This window comes from Curcuma longa, chromosome 5, assembly GCF_044706935.1.
Source record: "Curcuma longa cultivar G26 ecotype Majalengka, Jawa Barat chromosome 5, ITB_CL_G26_1.1, whole genome shotgun sequence".
NCBI lineage: Eukaryota > Viridiplantae > Streptophyta > Magnoliopsida > Zingiberales > Zingiberaceae > Curcuma > Curcuma longa.
The window spans coordinates 3,529,102-3,542,477 of NC_133865.1; the positions used below are offsets into that span (position 1 = coordinate 3,529,102).

Here is a 13,376-nt window from a genome sequence, read left to right on the forward strand (position 1 = left end):
CCTTTTTCTTTTCCTTAGCTTGATCTTGTGATTTCCTAATTCTTAGAACCTTTCTTCGAAGTGTCAATCAACATCATAACTTTTTATTTTTTTCTTAACAAATGACATCACTATCTTGAGCATGTTGATCAGCTCTAGAATTGTGAATTCAAGATGGTTCATCTGATAGTTTATTAGAAATTACAAATGATATCAGACAAACTATGTAGAATTAAGTTAATACTTAACTCATGATCTATGATAAGTCCAAGTGATCCTAACTGCTCAATGAAGTCATTTATCTTTAGTCCAGACTGTATCACAGATGACCTCTCCTACATCTTTGAGCGAAAGAGAAGCTTGGTGATCTCGAACCTTTCGGATCTAGCTTGCTCATCGAACAACTCATGAAGATGGTAAATAATCGTATAAGCATCCATATGCTCATGTTATTTTTGTAATTCAGAGGACATTGAGGCTAGCATGATGCAACTGGTAAGCTCTGAATTAGCCGTATGTTTCAAATGGGTCAACATTTGATCCGATGTTGTATCAGCAGGTAGTCTCAGGGAAATAGGCTCATCGAAGATATAGGCTATCTTCTCAACCTTGAGAACAATTCTCAAATTTTGAACCAATCCAAGAAGTTTGGTCCAGTCAGTTTATTGATATTTAAAATCGAGCATAAATTTAAAGAGGTTAACATAGAAATACACAATTGAGCATATATAAGAGAGATGAATTTATTATTATGTGATGTAAATAATTTATATACATAAATAGCTCCTCTTATCAAATTCAAGAGCTCTCACTTTGAATTTGGGAGATGGTAGATTTTCTCCAAGTGGACCTCGGAGAGAGTCAGCAAACCATTCTTATTTCTAGTGGTAGGTATCAAGTATACCAATTAAATATCACATATATATAACTATCACATTATACTATCAACTAATTTATATTTGTATAAATATCAAGTTGTTAACTCATTAACATATATACATCATATGTATATCACCAACTTCATCCTTATCCACACTAACCTTAGAGAGAGTCCAACAAATCAATATTTCAAGTTAAAGCCAACTCATTAATCATGAGATCATATTTCAATGGTTTGAATATATTTAATTATAAGTTGAGCTTAGAGATAGTCCAACAACCCATGCTTATAAATAAACTCTGATTCTATTAATGAAAAATGTAGGCATTAAAATTTAAACAAGGGCTTTCCTATTACGTTTCATCAACTATATGTAATATAGAAAAACTATTTACATGCATCTACATGACATAACCATAATATTTTAATGTAACATACATTAATTATATTAATCATACATATGACATGACATATATTGTAACATAGTTATATCGTTCGTTGTCCTAAATTAATTTTGGGCACATAAATGTTAAGGAATTCGATTTCATAAATCATAATTTTTTTATTAGATTAGGAAATAATTTTCAAATCTAATTACACACATATATATATATTAGAAAAATTTTCAAATCTAAATTTTTTTAATTTAATTAGAAATTAATTTTAAAATTAATTTTTCTTAATCATATTAAAAAATAATTTTCAAAATTGAATTTTCAAACAAATTCAAAAAATTTTTAAAACATGAAAAATTTCTATATCGGATTAGAAAATCATTTTCTTATCCAAAATATCCTAATATATCCAAAATATAATTTTAGATAACCCACAACATGTCAAATAATGATATACAATCCATGTTGAATGCACGGTGACTCTGATACCACTGTTAAATTTTTACATTCGTAATTTAAAATTTTTAATTTTATAAATATAATAGTAAAAGCGTAATAAATAATTTTATAACTAAACTACGCAAAAATCCATCCAATAAAATACATGCATGCAAATATAATCATAAATAAGATATAAACAACTTCATACCTTTTAAATGATGCAGAGCGAAAATGACATCAACCAGCAACCTTGAGCAAGGTTGTCTTTACTCGTATCCATGTCGAGATCTCCTCAAGATGACTTTCTAAGCCACGTGTCGTGTCTCCACTGCAATACTAGTTGAAGGGGGGAGACAAGCGATTTTAGAGAGAACCTACAATCTGATTCTATATTCGGCGGCTCAAAGGAACTCGGTGATATAAATCAGATTGAACGGAGAAGATCACACCATCGTTTGAAAGTCGTATGGTTCACTGTCAAGAAGGAGCAGCGAACCTATATGGCGTGATTGTTCTAGCCATAACAATTGCCCCAAAACAAAATCAAAATGAAAAAAAGAAGCGATATCTTTCGGTGGAGAAGCAACCATTGTTTCTCCTCGTGTTCCTTGCTTCCACCACCGATTGTAACTTCCTTTGGCCCTAGGTGTTGATGCAGTTTGTCCCGATTGTTATTTTGATGTTGACACAGATTTAAGTTCATTTTAATTGTATAAGAATTAAGTTCAATATATTCAGATTGACCGATGACGGATGAGATCGGAGAGGGCTCGGTAGCTTGTTCTCCGAATTAGGTCAGAGAGGGCTCGGTAGCTCGTTCTCTGGACCGGATTGAGTCGGAGAGGGCTCGGTAGCTCGTTCTCTGGATTAGGTCAGAGAGGGCTCGGTAGCTCGTTCTCTGGACCGGATTGAGTCGGAGAGGGCTCGGTAGCTCGTTCTCCAGACTAGGTCAGAGAGGGCTCGGTAGCTCGTTTTCTAGATCGGATGAAGTGGGAGAGGGCTCGGTAGCTCGTTCTCCGGACTAGGTCACAGAGAGCTCGGTAGCTCATTCTCTGTACCGGACTATGGTCGAAGAAGGCATGGTAGCCTGTCTTCGGACCGGATCATTGTCAGAGGAGGCTTGGGAGTCTGTTCTCTGAATACATGATCCAATGCGGGTGGCTCGGGTGAGACCCAAGTTAACCAAGTGATCAGATTGCATGAGTTTTGATTTCACTTTGGTTTAATCGATGAGTGAATCGATTAACCAAGGGTAAGTTGGTTAGTCGATCTGGTGATCGATTACAGAGCATTCTGTAAGACCAAGGATTAGTGGTTAATCGATCTGATGATCGATTACAGAGCATTCTGTGAGAATTCGCAAAACCTACAGAACACAATCGATTATGATGAATTGTAATCGATCAGGTGGTCGATTAAAAGCTTAATGAGAAATCTGGTTAGCGATCGGTAATCGATCACCTGATCGATTACCATACCTTAATCGATCAGTTGATCGATTAAGGGCTTGGGTAATCGACTGCTTGATCGATTACACGGTTTATAGAGAAAAGAATTACGATATTTAATCGATTGTCTGATCGATTAAGCCATTTCTGATCGTGTTCAGTCTGCTCATTTCTGATTTCTGATTATCTCTGTTGCTTTCTGTTACTTCTGATATTGCTGTGCTAATCCATCTCTGAGGTTTGCAGATGGAGTTTGAACTCAAGTTAAGAAGAGGAAGAGTCAAGGGTTGGCTTTTTATCATGGCAACTTGTCGATCTTTGGTTTTCAGGTAAAAGACAACAGCGGGACTCTGAGCTGCACAGGAGGATGATCAGGATGATCAGTGAGTGTGCTGAGAGGAGCGTGGAGCTGGTAAGCTCAGATGGCTCAGCAAGGCTCAGTGTGCAGTGGACTCAGAGACCGTTGAACAAGAAGGAGGCTAAAAGAAAGAGATGAAGGAGAAGAGAGAACAACTCTAACGAACAAGGCTGTGTGTGCTTGTGCTTGCTGTGGTGTGTTCTCTGCTTGCTCACGATCATTGCTCTTCCTTGAAGCTCTCTGCCTGAGGTGGTGCAAGGAGTGGTGCCTTGCTCTCGGGAAGCTCTGCTTGAGGTTTTGTTCCACTTATTGAGGCTGTGCTGTAAGCTCTTTACTTGTTTGCCTCAATCTTGAGTTTTCCTTCTATAATCTCTGTACTTAACATCTATCTGTGAGATTGGTTGTGGAGAGGTCACTCCACCGAGAAGGAGATTCATCTAGCCGGATTCATCCGGGGTTTGATCTACCGAAGATCAAGGGATCGTCCACCTTACGGACACGCCGAGGAGTAGGGGCAAGTTATCCCCGAACCTCGTATATCTTGTGTCTGCTTTGATTTCATTTTGTTAGCTATTTTCCGCTGCGCACTAACATTTTTGTAGGAGAAAATCGATTTTCAACTAGGAGGCTATTCACTGATCTTAGGGAAGATCTTCTAGCCATCTGGAAGGGATCTTCAACACGCGGCAAGGAGAAGAAAGGAGGTTTGGGTGGATAATTTAAAATCTAACAATTAGATTTTGTTAATCTCTGTTAATAACTCTTCATAAGAGTTATATTTATAGATGTTTAATAGATAATTTTTGTTAAGAAAAATTAACAAAATATGTTATACCAAACTCTAATCTTTTAGCCTCAAGTTTAGTTCACAACCAAATCGGGTTGGTTCAAAATCAAATCACCTTTAATTAAAATCAAACTAATTTGATTTATAATTAAACCAAAGAGGGTCCATTTTGCTTTTAAAAGACGTGGTCCATCCGTGCTTGCTTTTTCGCTAAAATAAATTCCATATTTATCGTTCATCTAGTTTAACCAGACTCAATCTCTCTTGATCTAAGAATCTAATTTTAAACTCATTTTATATTTCTTGGAGAAAACTCATAGTGCATATGACCTTATAAGTTCCTAATTTATGTTGGTCACCCATAATTAATCATTAATTACGGATCGATCTGACACTTAATAGTACATCATGATTTTCAATTAATTGAAAATCACAGTTGAATCCAAAATCATTTCTGAACTTTTCAGCAGCTACAATTGTTCGTGCCTCTTTTTCTTTCACACATCTTATACCCGCTCAGTTCAGAATATAGTCTATGTGTCAGTCTCCACTAGACTGACTATGTCACATTTAGCCTAAGCTGTAGTTTCTTTTCCTACGAATTCAAGTTACTCAAAAATAATTGTTCAAGAGGATCATCCTCTTGATGTGTTTTTGTTTTGACCAAAGACTTATCAGTAACAATCCTGACAAGTGGTCATAGGGTATATGTTTCCTAATTAAAGGAGTGAAGAATCCTCTATTGGTTGCTCAAATACCTTCGGACACTTCAGCTTATACCCAATTATCTCGAGTCCACACCTCCATAGAGACGCTTGTTTGAGATGTCAAAGTATAAGTCTCTATGACTAAGATGACTTGAATATCTCAAGTTGAAGAAAACTCACTCGAGCTGCAATGAGATTTTCATAGACATTCATAGAACCACATGAAATCTCATAGTAAGTCACTTCCAATGAACTAGTTATCTTAACCAATATTCATATATTAACTCTCAATATCTCAATATTTTCATGTCAGTGAGAATCGACTGCTTGATAAAATCAAGCAGTCTAACATATATATTAGTCTCATAGAATTGATGATGTCTAATCTTATCAATTCATCAATTAAGGAATATTTCAATATGTATATAATTACATATGTAAAGATATCCACTAATTATGATCCAATCACAAGTTCTCTCATGCTATACATTGTATTATGGACATTAATAATTAAGTTTAAGATTAAATCAAATATAAAAAAAATATACACTCAAATGGTGATTTTATTTATCCAATAAATAATATAATATCTAAGACGATTGCCTTAAGACATCTCTCAAATATAACATCTTATCCCTCGTTTGAGTGTTGCAGACATCTTTGATGCCTTCATCATTGTCTGCGCCTCCTACTTCTCCAAGTCAACATTTTCTCCTTGTTGGTTAATCGGACTATGATCTCAGACAGGAACAACTACGAAGTACTTAGAATCCATCCATACAATTCTAGTTCACTCTAAGAAGATTTTAGATCAATCTACATATTGTCGGTGCCTAAATTGATCTATACAAAAACTAGGTTGCTCTATTTTAAATTTTTTTTTACTTTTAAATTTTACCATCGAGCTACCTAAAGGCTAAGTCATCCGACCTTCAAATAGAAACTTTAACATCTTGGATCTTCCATCTAAGTCAGGCTAGAAACAATTCCTACTTTCAAATCAAAAGTTTGACATAAAAGTTTGTCATAACCAAAAGGCTAGGTCGTCCTACCTTCAATCCAAAAGTTTTGGCACTTAGGTTATCTCATATAAGGATCTAGGTATGCCTAGAATTCTAAGACGCATGACACAAACAACAGCGAGGCTACCTAAATCTTTTTGGGCTATTTACCACTTAGTATTGCTTTCATTCAAGTCTCAATTAAGAATCTAGGTGTCCATAAACAAGTGTAGTAATCTCAATTACTTACAAATTAACACTTGATCCAAGCTCGCATTCTAAATGTCAATTAGGATCAAGATATATCTCTCTAACTATCATTCATCTTTACATATGATCTAAAAAATAAATCCAAAATGATAAAACTATATTAGTCTTCAAGTGATTTGATGATGTTCAAGCTTGATGTTTTAATTTGAGGTAGTAGCCCTATATATCTTGTACTCATCCCTTTGAGCAATATATCCACTCAAGATTTATACATGAAACTTATGGAGTTGAATAAATAAAAATTGAAATAGAATCTACAAGTTTGATAGATTCATACATAATATCATGCCCAAGTTTTAACATTGTCGAACAATCTAACACAACCCTCTTAACTTTATCCAAGCTTGGACTAGCCATGACGAATATTTGCCATGGGCGGAGTTGAAATGGAGTCTACAAATCCAAAAGAAAATCATAGTTTAAATGTTTCAACTTAATCATATTGTCAAGCATCAAAACATCATGATTAACACTAATTACAAGGGAGGAGTTATAACTTCCAACACTTGCAAGAGAAAAGACTTGTTTAAGGGAAAATAGCCATTTTGAACAAAGAGAAAATGTCAACTCCAAGAAATGGAGTGGAATCTAATTGTTTAAGCAAGAGAAAAGAAATACTTGTTGACAAAGAGTTGCACAACCTACAGAGGCTACTGTTAACATTAGTGTGGCAGGGGATTTTTGAAATGGAACCTATGATTCTAATGACCAATGAAATAAGGTCACCAGTAAATAATTCTTAATATTGATAAGTTTATTTTGTTGTTTTGTGGAGGTTTATATAGTTAACATGAAACCGTCTAAAATATTTTGATGGAATGCAAGAGGATTGGGAAGGTACTAGTACAAAAGCAAGCTTTCGCAAGTCTGATACTTGACACAAATAGTGAATTCATTATCTTTAGAAAACCAAAACACAAAATGGACACGTACATGGACAGAGTTTAATAAAAAAAAACAACTGATTATTAATGGTGGATAAATGATTCTGAAGGTTTGACAGGCATGACTCTAGAGTGGAAATTTCATAACTCAATTTGAACGCAAACCGACAAAGCAAATGTTTATGTATCAGTGCAAGAGAAGCTTTGGCCAAGCTGTGTGCTACAAGTGTTGCATGGAGAAATTTTTTGGCCACAGAGATGACCATCACTTTAAAGAAATCTGCTCGAACATGGTGTCAAACATGACATGGTGAACTGGGCTTTGGTGCATCTTCAAGAACTATCGTCGCAATGCCCTTAAATTCATGCATGGTTTTAGTTACATAAAAGTTGGCTGAACTGACTGAGGCTGAAGAAAATGAATGAAGCAATAAAAAAGATGTCAAAAATTGGACACAGTGCATGATCACGCAAGAGAAGCTTTGGTCAAGCTGTGACCTACAAAGGTTCATGGTATCTTCAGATTGCACTGCCAAGAAAAGATCAGGGATGCGACTTCTTCATTCAAATTGAGTAGTTTCATCATCTGTATCAAATAGTAGATAACTAGTTATTTTTTCGGTTCAGTTGGCAGTTGATAGTTAAGTTATTTTGCTCCAGTTACTTAAGTCATATTAGTTTTGCATTCTTTTTTATATGTAGAGTTAGTTTTAACTAGTTAGGTTTAGTACACTTACATTGATATGGCAAACTTGCTAGTTAGGAACATGCAAAATGCATCAAGTGCTGGGGTAAAGGCAAAATCCCCCAACGAAATAAACTAACTGCCACGGTAGAACAGATTATAAAGAAAACAAAGTTAGGCCAACAAGAATCAAAACAAAAGAGAGCAGTTCATAATCTTCTGGCTTGGATATGTAAGACTTGTCCACAGCAGCAAGATAAGCTTTCAATTTATGCACTAACTAGAATGTTTGTCTACCATTTCTGAATCTGAGTCGAATCAAAGTGATCCCTTTGTTCTGGTACTTGAATTTTTAATTAAGTATCGAAAATCGATGAGCATTTCCGCATTTCGATCGAACTATCTCTGACTATACCAGTCTGTATTACCTGAGTCTTTAACTAATTAACAAGTTCCAGCATCAGGCTCATAGCATAGCTAAATGCCCAAACCCTCAATCTAACCATGTCACTAAATTGTACACACTTTTAGTTGGATTCATCTGGTTTTGCCATAGGAACTTCCTCCTTATTTTGCCCATATCTTTAATCATCCATTATTGAATCAAAAAATACTTCGGATGGATTGTTAAACGACAACACTATTTATCAATGTCATTCTTTGATAATAACTTCTGTTTCCATGCATGCAGTGTGTTGGCTACTTTGGCTATGATGTTACTCAAATAACTGTCCAGTGAAGTTTTAGCAGTCCACTGAACATTGGAAAAACAAGCAACCGTAAACTCTTAAGCGAAAAGTTGAACTCTAACCGTGACGTCTAACTAACAGATCCAAGGCGTTATCCAGTCGCCGAGCTGTCAAGCCGCCAGGTTGTTGCCGAGTCGGGCAATTAAGCTGCTGCCCAAAAAATCATGCTCATTTCAAGCCTGATCCCCGCTAACAAATTCTGGGCGCCGCCCATTATCGCGATCCTATACTCTGATGACCTTGAGCTATATAGAACATGAAGAAGGTATGCATTTGTGTGCCAAATCATCATTGGATGGATGGTGGGATCGATTAAACGAGTGGGAGTAGGTCGTGAGATTCGGTGGTAGTAATTGCAGGTCCCATGGTCGATACAGATAGAAGAAGGAACATCCACCGGAGTTTGACCATCCCTTTCCCCTTCATAATGTCAGTGCAGCGACAAGCATTTAGTTTAGATTTTTCTTCGACTATCGTATGAAAAAGTGAAGCTTGTTACGGAGAAAAATGATCAAAAAGGTGGAATTGGAGAGTCAATCGGAACCGAGGAAAAGGGAAAACATGAAGAACGAGTTGAGGGATTTGCTTTTGCCCCACACCTGTCGGTGAGGGATCTCAAGAATCTATTCACAACATCCTTGCAGATGAGATCGTATCGTATGATGAGTATATTGATTAAACTACGTAGAATCCAACCAGAAATGATTGGCAAAAAGAGAGAGAAAAAAAAAACGAATCTGCTGTAGGCTGAACTCCCCTTCTGTCTTGTCCTTACCGAGAAGGGAAGAATCTTTAAACAAAACTTGGAAATTTTATCCTAAAATTAAGGTATGAATAGTGTGTGCCGGCGGGAATTAATTGATCCGACTGCCGTCGTTCTACATCTCCGCGCACCTCGTCGGCGCGAAGCCCAACCGGGAGTTCTTCATGTCGTACACGATGTGGAAGTTCTGCTGCTGGTAGTTTCCTAGAATCGAGAGCGGCGACTGCGGCGTCGGCAGCACGGCGAGGCACATGATCTCCTCCGGCTCCAACCGGATGAAGTAGTTTTCCGGCGGGAAGCTCCACACGGCACCGTCTGCGAAGAGGATGTCAAACTCAGGCAGCTCCACCTTCCCTACTCCTGACACATTGTAGCAGGGGTCGAGCACCGGGAAGTCCGCCACCACCGGGTATTTCACCTTCTTGGCGAAGGCTTCCTTTATCCTCTCGTACGCCGGGCCGGCGAAGTAGCTGAGCGTCGTGCCGGAGTCTACGATGGTTCCCCCGCTGCCGTCCTTGGCTATGTCCCACGTCACTGGTGGGATGGCCAGTTCCTCGCCGCCGACACGGATGGACTTGATCTTGACGTAGTAGAAGGTGTCGGCGGGGTTGTCCTTGCCGGTGACGAAGGTTGTGTAGTTCAAGAAGGGATTCCGGCGGAGGTCATCGTCCTCGCCGAAGATGAGCTTGCTGCTGACGCTTAGGTCGCTGTTGCGATCGACGAGGCAGTACGAGAAGATGTGGCCGTAGAGCGAGCGGAGTTGGGAGGCGAACGAGAGTGGGCCGCGGCCGAGGCCCAGCAGCCCCGCCGCGCCGTGGAACAGCCCGCGGTTCCAGTGCCCGCAACCGAAGATGACGTCGTCCACACGGCGGAACTCGCCGACACCGGTGAGGTTCATGGTGAAGGTCTCCAGCGCGAGGTCTCCTGTGGTGTTGGAGCGGTCGCCGTACCAGTAAAAATATGGGCAGGCCTGGTCTTGGCCTCGGCAGGGGCGCGGAGGATCAGGGGAGGAGACGAGGCCGCAGCGGTGGTCGCCGCAGCTGACGTTGCGGTAGGAGGAGGAGGAGGCGGGGTCGTAGAAAGGGCCGTGCTGGTCGAAGCAATCGTAGCACGGGAGGCACTGGATCCAGTTGAGGTCGCTGCCGGTGTCCAGGATGAGGGAGAAGCGGCGCGGCGGCGTGCCGACGAACACGTCGATGAAGTACTCGCCGGAGCCCAGGGTGACGCCCGACTCAACCTTGGCCATCAGTCGCCCGGCCAGCTCTGGCGACTTCGCCAACGCTGTTTTCTGTCTGATCTCTGGGCGGGTTTGGTTAGCGGTGGCGGCGGCGAGGCGGGACGTGGCATTTTGGTTCTTCCTCTCGGTGATCCTTCTAAAGAGGGTCTGAATTCTGAGATCGTCTCTAAGGCTGGAGTTTTCCAACGCTTCCTTCTTGCTCCTCTCCGCTGTCACCTTGTGCATCGTCGACTGGTGCTTGAGGTGAAGCTTCAACGCCGGTGCCGCGCGGTGGTCGACGACATACGACGCTCTGTTTTGCCCTCCATTTTTGTCGCAGCTCGAGTCGCCGGAGGAGGTGACGGCGTTGAAACTCGTCAAATGGACGGGTAATTCGATCCCATGAAGCGGCGTTCTACGCGAAGCTGGGGAGCTCCAGTTGTAGACCAAGGCGGAGGAGTTAAAGGGTTGCAGAAGACAACAGCAAAACAGGAACCAAATGGCGGTCCAATTCTTACAGGAAGCCATTTCGGACCTCAACTTTCATGAAAACGGACAAATTCAAAAACCAGACAAGGCAATAAGAATGCACTAGATTCTTAATAAAGAAGAAGCAGTAAAGGAGGCGAAGGAGAAGAAGAAGGAGGAGGAGGAGAGTTACAAAGATCGAAGAGGAGAAGATGTCTCGGAATTGTTTAAGAACAAAGGATTGCCATTGGCTTTTGGGATGAGGAATTTTATATGCTCTCTCTCTCTTCTTCGTCTTTCTTTCTTCTTTCTTTCATTCTTCCACAAGTTTGAACAAGGGCATAAGGTAGGAAATGTCGATGTTGGAAAACGCGGCTTCGGTGATGGTGGTAGCGGAAATAGACGGTAAGTCTGGTAGCATTTAATGCTCGGGCGGAGAATTATAGTTATAGTTATGCGTCCAATAAAATATTTTTAGAATTTTTTTTTTCCTCTATGAATTACAGTTTCTGTCTTCTATTTTATTCTCAGCGATGAACTTTGAATCTTCTGCCAGTAAAACTAAAAGGAATACCACGGATACGGCTACGATAGTAAAATGATAGATAAATTTAAAATTAATCAGGTGAAATTTAAACATCAATACTACTTAACAAAAAGAGAGAAAAAGAAAAAAAAAAAGAGAAAAGGACGAGACCGAGAGGTTGTTTACTCGGTCATGGCTGACCGAGAGCTTGATTCCACCACCTGTTTCTTTCAGTCGCCCTTTCCTTTCCTTTCCATTTTTCTCCACCGTCTGTCCTCTCAGGAGAGGAGAGTCATGTGTGACGACTATTCTCCATCTACAGCAAAGCAGTTCTGCTCCATTATGTGTTCAGCTTGGCTACGTTTAATTAAAATAAAAAGAATCTACTCAGCATCGCATTCGCTTGCTTGCTTGTGTGACCGGTCACTTCTAGAGATTGAGTCCATGAGACTGACTGAAATTTATCATTTTGTCCCCGGGACAATGGTGCAACGGTAGGATATCCGGGTTGTGACCTAGGAACCCGCGGTTCGATCCCCAGCTATGGCGTATTTGGAAGAATTTTCTTTCAAATGGGGAACACAATCAAAGGATGCTGAGCATCTGGATTGGCCGTCGTATGCGCTTCTCGATTTACCCTGGTGGTCGGTGAGAAACTTCCGTGGGACCGGATCGGCCACCCCCAGGGATTGAGTCCATAAGACTGACTGAGATTTATCATTTTTTTTGTGTGATCAAATACGCCTCCAGAGCATAGTTGAGTTGGTTACGACAGAAAAGACTTACTGAAGTGAATAAGATCGAATCTCAGCGTAGCCGAAGCAATGCCCTTCTCCATCGTCGCCAATTATAGCTTCTCGATTTACCTCCTCACATATAGTCGTCGTAGGACTGATCATGTGGGACTGTTGGGATAGCGGATTCCACCTTTTATTGAAATTATGTGATCAAATATGATAAAATAAAATACAAAGGCATTGAAAAGATCTTCAGCCAATTATACAATCCAGATAGGAAACAAAATGAAAGGATTGAAAGTTAGCGTTGGACCATGAAAAGTTATTTGATGATAAAAAAAGAAAAGAAAAATTCAGCTTCAAAGATTATTTATATTTGTTAGTCAATGACAATAAAATATTTAGTTACGTATTTGATTTCAACTAATTACATTCTCTATTAATAAGTCAAGCATGGAACATCCAAAGCTTTGAATCAAGAGGACATAATATTGTCACTTTCTTTTACCTAAAATTTTAGTGGTGAATTTATTTACTCTCCACTAATTACAATGTGATTCGTAGATGATAATTTTGAATTAGCTACGAGTCATCGATAATCTACTTACTTGCACACTAATCAAATGAGACTAAATCAACTTTTTGACCTAGCAAGAAGGGAAATTTTGATTCATAGCAAAGGGATCTTGTAAGAAAAAAAAACATCACATTTGAGACTTTACTTCCTACAAATCTATAAGAGTTCTAAAGTATCTCTCACAATTTGAGCCTAGATGATGACTAGGATGAACATTACTAAATAACATCATAGTGCTTCCTCCAAGGCATGTTACAACCCATAACGACCTTTTGCCATAAAATTTCGATTAAGTAGTGGCCTCGAGAAAGTCTAATTAGGTTTAATTGTTGATTTACTTATCTCAAACTAACCCCTAGGAGTATTATATAAAATCTTATTTATTTTTATCTAGGAGTTGAGGGACACAATATAAATTCTCATTTTCTTTTATCTAAAAGTTGATTATAATTTGATGACCAATTGACAACTATTGAGATGACTTCAAGCTTATGAATCAAGATGA

General features: G+C 39.2%; 1 protein-coding gene across 1 annotated transcript; it reads right to left on the minus strand.

The window, feature by feature from the left end:
• Positions 1-9,305: 9,305 nt before the first annotated feature.
• On the minus strand, positions 9,306-11,383 carry LOC141829406 (aspartyl protease family protein 2-like). Its single transcript, XM_074716867.1, has one exon. The coding sequence runs from the start codon at positions 11,089-11,091 to the stop codon at positions 9,463-9,465; it is 1,629 nt and encodes a 542-aa protein (XP_074572968.1). The 5' UTR covers positions 11,092-11,383; the 3' UTR covers positions 9,306-9,462.
• Positions 11,384-13,376: the final 1,993 nt, after the last annotated feature.

Excerpts from the sequence above, each read along its gene's own strand:
- LOC141829406 (XM_074716867.1), bottom strand. The coding sequence starts at position 11,091 with ATGGCTTCCTGTAAGAATTGGACCGCCATTTGGTTCCTGTTTTGCTGT.